This window comes from Puntigrus tetrazona, chromosome 22, assembly GCF_018831695.1.
Source record: "Puntigrus tetrazona isolate hp1 chromosome 22, ASM1883169v1, whole genome shotgun sequence".
NCBI lineage: Eukaryota > Metazoa > Chordata > Actinopteri > Cypriniformes > Cyprinidae > Puntigrus > Puntigrus tetrazona.
In genome coordinates, this window is record NC_056720.1 from 4,457,568 (window position 1) to 4,466,088 (window position 8,521).

General features: G+C 38.2%; 1 protein-coding gene across 6 annotated transcripts; it reads right to left on the minus strand.

The window, feature by feature from the left end:
- Positions 1–2,759: 2,759 nt before the first annotated feature.
- LOC122327479 lies at positions 2,760–7,247 on the minus strand. Of its 6 annotated transcripts, XM_043222879.1 has the most exons (8): positions 7,074–7,247; positions 6,819–6,928; positions 6,524–6,727; positions 6,162–6,233; positions 5,898–6,068; positions 4,871–5,212; positions 4,501–4,616; positions 2,760–4,177 (listed from the first exon to the last, which is right to left on the minus strand). In XM_043222879.1, the coding sequence occupies exons 3-7, from the start codon at positions 6,573–6,575 to the stop codon at positions 4,513–4,515; spliced, it is 741 nt and encodes a 246-aa protein (XP_043078814.1). In that variant the 5' UTR covers positions 6,576–6,727; positions 6,819–6,928; positions 7,074–7,247; the 3' UTR covers positions 2,760–4,177; positions 4,501–4,512. The 6 variants fall into 6 exon arrangements, with proteins under 6 accessions (XP_043078814.1, XP_043078812.1, XP_043078810.1 ...); XM_043222877.1 differs by having other exon boundaries at positions 5,898–6,233; positions 6,892–6,928; positions 7,074–7,241; XM_043222875.1 differs by having other exon boundaries at positions 5,898–6,233; positions 6,824–6,928; positions 7,074–7,241.
- Between the last annotated feature and the right edge of the window lie 1,274 nt (positions 7,248–8,521).

The window sequence follows — 8,521 nt, forward strand, 5'->3', positions numbered from 1 at the left end:
CATCATACAACAGCTTCTCCTTTTTCTATGAGAAGCTGGAGAGAGGGATAACGTGTCTGGTGAGATGGGCTCTTGCTTTGGTGTTTTCAATGGCTGTGTTATGTTGATCCAGCTTGCCTAGTGTTTTTTCAGAACGTCGTCTTTGGGTGCTGAGTCTTGGAGCTGTTGTAATACGTCACAGTCTGTCTGTAAGAAGCTCTGTGGGCAGAGCTCAGCAAAATGTTTTTTGTGACTGCGTGGTTTTATCTGTGTCCATGTGAGATGTTTCAGACACATGATGACTCAAAAGCTAATATGAAGTCATGTGGTCACTCATACTCTGTCAAGTCGGACATTTGCAATTCCCGTTGATTGTACTGTTTAAAACAACTGCAGTAGAAAATGATAACAGGAAGACAAGATTAAACAGAAAGTTTTCAGAAAGCGACATTCCTGCAGGCTCTGTTTAGAACAAGCATTAGGGTATCAGCTAAGAGATTTATAAAAAGCAGGGCAGGAATAAACCTACAAACTATCATTCTCATGTAACTGAGCGAAACACATTTTTAAAGGAGCTAACCGCAGCAGGTTTCAGTTTGACTCAGTTTGATGTTGAGCTACAAGGTGAGGTGGCAGAAGGTATTAAATATTTTTAAATAATGATTTTGGCATCATAAATAATTTTCTCACCATCATGTTGTTATAAACCTACACAAACTTAAAAAAGATATTGTGGGTAATGATGTTAGCCCAACAGCTGCTGGTGACCATCGACTCCCATAGTATGCAAAAAATACTAGGCTACCAGTAAATGGTCCCAAAATTCTACAAAATAGCTTCTTTTGAAAATAATCTGTGTTCAATGACAGAATGGAACAAATTTTTACTATTAGAGTCTGACAAGTATATATAGCCATGTGTCATTTACCAAGGAACTGCCTTTATAGGAAGGTCAGATGATGACGTGTGAGGTTTCACACAACAGATATAACAGCTCAAGTGTTTTAGAGCAGACTTTTCACAACTGAAGAAAATGTTTCATGTGTATGTTACGTTCTGCTTGTGCTGGTGGCCTCTGAATGGTAAGTTATGTGTGTTTTGTGGTTAAACGTCAGTAACGTTCTTCACAGGTAGTAGTCACGGAATCTACTAATGAATGTTACTTTAATTTCAATGTTGACAAATGCAAATCCTGTCTAAAAATCATTTATTTTAAAATACTCCAGTAGTAAGCATGAACGGCAAAAAATCTCAAGAAGACATTTTGACGATATAACTGCTCCAGATGCTCTTCTGAATGTTTTCAATTCACATTTCGTTACAAACTACAGCTGACTTCAGGCTTTGTAGACCATCGGAGGCATTGATATGAATAAAATGTGTTCATCAGGTGTGTTTGGTGAGTCGGTGTCAGTGACGGAGGGAGATCCTGTGACTCTAAACACTGGTGTTATTAAAATAGCAAAAGACAACGACATTCTGTGGAATTTCGAATTTGAAAAGGATTTCATTGCTAAAATAAATAAAAATAAACAAATCTCCATATATAATGGTCCTGACGGGAGACTCAGAGGCCAACTGAAGCTGGACAATCAAACTGGATCTCTGACCATCACGAACATCTCAACTCAACACGCTGGACTCTATAAAGTAGATATTAGTGGACCACAACTGATATCAAAAGAATTCAATGTTTCTGTCTATGGTGAGTAGAGATCAAATAATATTGTTGACCAGCTCTACCGAAATTTTAGTTTATTCTCAGTTTTTTTTCAGCTCTGCTTGTTCCTGTCATCATCAGTAACTTTTCATACTTGTTTGTCATCATCATCTTCATCTTGTTCATTGTTGTGTTCGGTGGTGAACGTGGGTCATGTGACTCTCTCCTGGTACAAAGGAAACAGTTTATTGTCCAGCATCAGTGTGTCTGATCTAAGCATCAGTCTCTCTCTACCTCTGGAGGTGGAATATCAGGATAAAAACATCTTCATCTACATCTTAAACTTAAAACGTAAAGCTAGGTTGTAATAAGGTGCTTTACACAAACGACCTATAGCTATAGAGTTGTAGTTATAGTGATTTGTATCGTGTGTGTAAAAGGGCTAACATACACCAGCAACATTAATATGCACCCTTAAGGAGTCAGTAAGATCCCTTTTAAGGTCTCTAAAAATAGAGCCAGCGGATTTAACCACCACTCAGCCATTCTTCGCCACAAACCTCATTCACTAGCTGGAGCATATTTGGCATCTTAGTCATTGAGAGCAGGGCAAAATGACTAAAATACACTGAACTTTCCAAAGACTAGTAATTATCAGAATGTGCTGAAATGTACCTTTTAGGAAGCAATAGCAAGTTCAGAAGAAAAGGGGCATGTTCAAATTTACCCACAATCCTAAACAAAAACTCACAAAAATTTCACGAAGCCTAGTGAGAACATGTGACTGGTGATTCTAAATAAGCATGCAAAGTTTTAGGGAGATTATAATGGCAGGCAATAACGTTGTAAATGAAAAAAAAGGTGTGTTTAGGTGTGTGTGCACGCAGCAATCACAGCTTGCAGCTATATAACCTAATATTATTGGATTATTATTATTTTCTGTTCGACAGTGATTGAAGTATCACATACACAGATCCCTAACTGATGTTGTGTTTTCTTACAGGACTCAAAAATGGATGTTGTGCATGAAAATGTCCCCAAAAAAACAATGTCTAGGTCTGAGTTTGTCTAGATAATTTCACATTTCTTGAACAAAAAAAAAAAAAAAGCAAAGCCCACATTAGAGATTCCAATACATTTATTGTGCATTTGAAAAAAAAGAAGAAGAAGCAGCTATTTAATTACATTTTCAATTTTAAAAAACGGAATGTAAAGTTTTTGGTTACATTCTTACCAGCAGGCGTCACCATCGTCAAACTTTAATATGGCTCCTTTGTTAAGGAGTTCCTACCATTGTTTCCAGTTTCTATTTTGACTGGTGTCTACCACAATATCAGTTTCACTACAGTAATTATACAGTAATACTGTAATTAACGGTAAAAGTGACGTTTTTAAAATTCAAAGATTCCGCAATTATTTTTGATAGATGGTATCAGGGAGCTTGCAGAGAAAGAATGGGGGAGTTTGGACACAACAGCTTCTTCTTTTTCTATGAGAAGCTGGAGAGAGGGATAACGTGTCTGGTGAGATGGGCTCTTGCTTTGGTGTTTTCATTGGCTGTGATATGTTGTTCCAGCTTGCCTAGTGTTTTTTCAGAACGTCGTCTTTGGGTGCTGAGTCTTGGAGTTGTTGTAATACGTCACAGTCTGTCTGTAAGAAGCTGGTCACCACCATCGTCCTTTGTTAAGGAGTTCCTACCATTGTTTCCAGTTTCTATTTTGACTGGTGTCTACCACAATATCAGTTTCACTACAGTAATTATACAGTAATACTGTAATTAACGGTAAAAGTGACGTTTTTAAAATTCAAAGATTCCGCAATTATTTTTGATAGCGCACAAAGTAATATTTTACAGACTGACATATTTCAAACGAAAATCTTTCAGATATAAAAATAGTGTGGTTTTAGTTATTTTATATACTTTTTTATTTAAAACTTTTTAAAAACATATATAATGGCACTATCGCAAGGGACACAATTACTAACTTTCACAGCGGAAATACAAACATTTATAGTTTAAAGTAGTTTGTCTGAATTAGATTTCAGAGTTTGTCAAAGTGCTCTTCGTTTGTAAAGTAACTGTATATAACGCATTGTATAACATCGTGTAAAACGCGTTGCGCAAGAGGATGTAAACGGGTAACTCAAAATAACTTCTATCATAACGGACTAGCATTAATATGTCTGTGCAAAAGATAAGAAAGAGATAATCACTCATTATTCCAGTCTAAACCACTTCAGCAGCTTTGATAAATGCATATATCGAAAAACACCAGTCACTACATCTATTGCTGGCAATGCACTTTCTTTCTCACGTTATTGCTCATGTGCTGTTTATAGGCTCCATTACCTAACTCGTTGAATGGCTAAAATGACGCAATTCCCCTGAAGAGAGTTTCAGTGGATCCTCATCTTTTCATCATTTCTTTAGCATCCCTTACGGTGAAAGTATTGGAATTATAAATGCTACTACATCGTTTTGTGCAGGCGGTCCCATTCTCCCGTGTCCCAAGCAGTGTCTTTATTAACATCATTCTCCTGTAAGTAAATAAATAAACTGATTAAATAAATAAACTAGTGCTAGTGATTTCGATTAACTGCATCCGAAATACATTTTTGTTTAAATAATATGTGTGTGTGTTGCATATCATGTATGCATAAATCCGCACATTCATGTATATATTCAAGAAAAATGCTATGTTTATATATTAAATATATTTAGAAATATATTCGACCTAAATGCATGCACGTAAATACATAGTAATATACTATATATATATATATATATATATACATATATATTATGCGGTGTAAAAAATGATTCATAACGTCCGATTACGGTCCACCCTAACAATACTTACAATCTGTGGTGCTCAAGAACTTTCAATTACACCAGCGGTTAAAGCCGCAACCACCAGCAAAACAGCAAAACTTATGTCTGCTACAGCGCCTGAAGACGGACCTAAATCCTGAACAGCTGAAGAGAAACAGAGTGAACGATAATCCACTTAACCATATCTTTGTCTGATATTTCCACCTTCTACTTCGGGTAACTGATATTAGCAAATGGTCTGCTGTTTTCTAAACTTTATCCAAATGACGTTCACAGGAAAAATGACTGATATTAATCAGGTGTTAAGTCAAAGGTCTACAACCAAACATTTAAACTATTGAGGCTTTTTTTTAAATTCCTTAAATAAAACACATTGAATGGCTGAACTGTACACTCACCGGTGATGGAAACACTGAATCTCTTCACTCTGGTGATGACGAAGCTGCTGTTTCTGATGACGATCTGTAGTTTATAATCTCCAGAGTCTGTGTTTCTGGTGTCTTTGATAATCAGAGATCCGCTCTGATGATCCAGCATTACTCTGTCTCTGAATCTCTCATCGCCATCTTCACACCGAACATCTGTGCAGGTTTCACTGGGACCTCCTGTGATTCGAGCGATGACACCGTCTTTAAAAAACCACGTCATCACGTGGTCGTTGTTTCTTATTTCACCAGAATCTAAAATGACACATTGTCCCTCGTTTGTCTGTACTTCGTCAAGTTTGGTAGCGTGGACGTCTGAAACACAAACCAACAGCTGCTGGAGGATATTTCTGCTGAAAAAAACCCAAATAAAACTCCACAACGTGAAAGAACCGTGTAGATCAGTGGTTCCCAACCGGTGTGCCGCGGCACTAAGGGGTGCCGTGAGATCTTTTGAGGGTGCCGCTAAAATTTCGGGGAAAAAATTGCACTAACGTCATTCTCTCTTGGCGGGAGAGGGGGAGGGAGGGGACTACCGAGATAGCGGAGAGTCCTTCTCCACCCGTTCCTCAGTGAGGGTTGTGGATTGACGCGTATCATAGTGTAACACTGTAACTACTTGAATACATTGTGCAACTACAGTAAAACTTGTCACAATTACATATTTGTATCGTAATACTATTTTTTTTATTAAGGCAGAATCAGTGTAAACAGTATTCTCATATCATCTAGGACTAGGTATAAGGTGTTGTTGCATGCAAACTCTCGAAATGAAACAAATAAATAAATAATAAGAAAAAAGCTACGGAGATTTTAAATATCTATTTCCTTATAAGGGTGCCGGGAACTTTTGAAAGGCTTTCCAAGGGTGCCTCAAACAAGAAAAGGTTGGGAACCACTGGTGTAGATGAAAGCAAGCAGCCCTTTATTTACTTTTGATCATCAGATGCTGTCATCTCCATCTGAGCTCAAAAAATTAAATAATTAATCAACGACTCACGGCGGATATCAACATTGAAGATTTTGTCATTGCTGCTGCTGCTTCTAATGGCCTGCAGTAGATATTCTCCAGAGTCTGTGGTTTTGGTGTTCAGGATGGTCAGAGATCCGGTCTGATTGTCCAGCTTCAGTCTGTCTCTGAATCTCTCAGGGCCTGAATTACACTGTATATCTGTACAGATAAAACTCTGATCTCTATTGATTTCAGCGATGCGAGTTTTGTTGAAATACCATTTAATATTTTCTTGCTGCTTTGTTTCCACACCAGTGTAAAAAACGACTGAATCTCCTATTTTCGGAGACACTGAGAATACATCTGATCCAGCACCAGAAGCACCTGAAGAAGAAATACGCCAAACAATAAATTCTTGCTGTGAAAATATTTTGTCTACATACCATGAATATCGACATACACTTATGGCATGAATACCGTTAGCAAATCGATAGCTATAATATGCATATCCAGTGACTAATATGCATTTTTTTTTAGATTAACATGATAACTTAGCCTAAGGCTATACCGAAACTGCCCGGTCCAGCCCGTTTCCTTTTTAACTACTGCTTTTCCAAAGTATACCTGCCACCAACTTACTTCGGAAGAATGTTTGCGACAAATGCACGTCTTACCGTGATCGATTAAAAACAAGATCCCGGCCAGCGAATTAAAGAGAAGCCTCATTTTCCACAACTTTCCCTCAGAGAACGGGAACAAAGCGTAGGTACTGCACTTGCAGACGCCAGTAAACGCGAACGGAAAAGTCCAGGACAGTGGTTCCCAACCTTTTCTTGTTTGAGGCACCCTTGGAAAGCCTTTCAAAAGTTCCCGGCACCCTTATAAGGAAATAGATATTTAAAATCTCCGTAGCTTTTTTATTATTATTTATTTATTTGTTTCATTTCGAGAGTTTGCATGCAACAACACCTTACACCTAGTCCTAGATGATATGAGAATACTGTTTACACTGATTCTGCCTTAATAAAAAAAATAGTATTACGATACAACTTTTTCGACGCTGTCAGATAAGATGTATTCTGAAAAAAAGGAAAAAATCACAGAGGCTTAAATTAGTTTCTGATAGTTAAGTAGAGAGCGACAAACACAGTTTTAGCTTATCACAAGAATTGCACTTGATCACAAATTTACGTGCACTCGTGCACGTGCTGCTTAATACAATACCTTCTGCCTCCTTTGAGTCACCAATCAGTACTGAGGCATGCTGGCGAGTGGCGACTGTGCGCCCTGTGCTGTACGTGTGTTATACGCGTCAATCCACAACCCTCACTGAGGAACGGGTGGAGAAGGACTCTCCGCTATCTCGGTAGTCCCCTCCCTCCCCCTCTCCCGCCAAGAGAGAATGACGTTAGTGCAATTTTTTCCCCGAAATTTTGGAGGCACCCTCAAAAGATCTCACGGCACCCCTTAGTGCCGCGGCACACCGGTTGGGAACCACTGCCTTAATACAAGCTAATACAAGTTTCCCTGTGTCAATGCCATTTCATTCAAAATTTCAATAAATGAATTAAAAATGGATTAGCCAGTGTGATGAGTTACTGGCCAAAAGATAACAAACCGCTCTTGAGCCATACCCTGAAGTAGGATTAACAGTCAGTTAACCAGCATGTGCAATATCTAGAGTTCAGTTAACACTCTTCCATTATTTTTCCATTATCCAATTGACTAATCACTTCGAGCAGTCCTAAGGAAGTCCCATTGTTTTTCTGACCTAAAAACATGCATCCTCCTCGAAATGTGAGTATGCGCTCAGGTTGGAGCGACCCTTTGGAGTACACTAACACAGTGGTGATATTCTGTCTGATGCCGTTCTCGTAGTTTGTTGTCAGTCTGCCCTTTCTGTGCAGTTCAACATGCCCACACCTGTCATGTGATTTAGAAATCTCATGCTCAGCCAAAATGCTTCTGGCCATTAATGCTTCAGGAGGAAAATGTGGAAACTTTCTTCTCAAAACAAGGGGCACACCTTACAAAATACACATTCCTTTGGATCCATATTAAAAGATCCTTTCATGTGACGCAGATTTTCCATTTGCAAGCTTGGTCGTGAAAAGGCTTTTGGAAAAACTCCTAAGTAGAACGTTTCTTCTGTGGGTGTTGTTTTTTTTTGGGTACAGGTAATTTCGCAATCCAGTATTTCCTTTCCTCTTTTTTAATACAGCCTCAGCAACAACTATTTTTGTCTAATCCAGTTGATTTGAGGGTGAAGTCAGAACTCGTTCAATTGCTGTGTTATTCTCCAAGCTTTTCTCAATGCAGTAATTTAAGGTGCCTGGTTCGTCATTTAATGCTGGGGCTGTGTAAGGTTTAAAAAAAAATACTGTTCAATGTAATGACTATTTAAGTTTTTTTTAGTTTTTAGTTGTGCAACGTGAGCAAGTTAAAGATAACAACAACTGATTGCTGGATCTTAGTGACCGAGAAGCTGAATATGGTATGAGAAGATCACAGATGTAAGCCAGTGCAGAATTTTGCGATGCCTTGTATGCAATAAGAAGGATCCTGATTTGATTGAAAGATATAGTTTCCATAGTACTATAGCTGTTACTATTATCGCATGAGATTCAAATGAGCTTTATACGCATAGGGGAGAGTGAGTTATTTTCAATTGT

Coding starts and splice junctions, on each gene's coding strand:
- LOC122327479 (XM_043222878.1), bottom strand. CDS start 6,575: ATGAGGCTTCTCTTTAATTCGCTGGCCGGGATCTTGTTTTTAATCGAT. Junction 6,234..6,523: donor CTTGTTTTTAATCGATCACG/GTAAGACGTGCA, acceptor TTTCTTCTTCAG/GTGCTTCTGGTGCTGGATCA. Junction 5,213..5,897: donor CTTCAATGTTGATATCCGCC/GTGAGTCGTTGA, acceptor TTTGTGTTTCAG/ACGTCCACGCTACCAAACTT.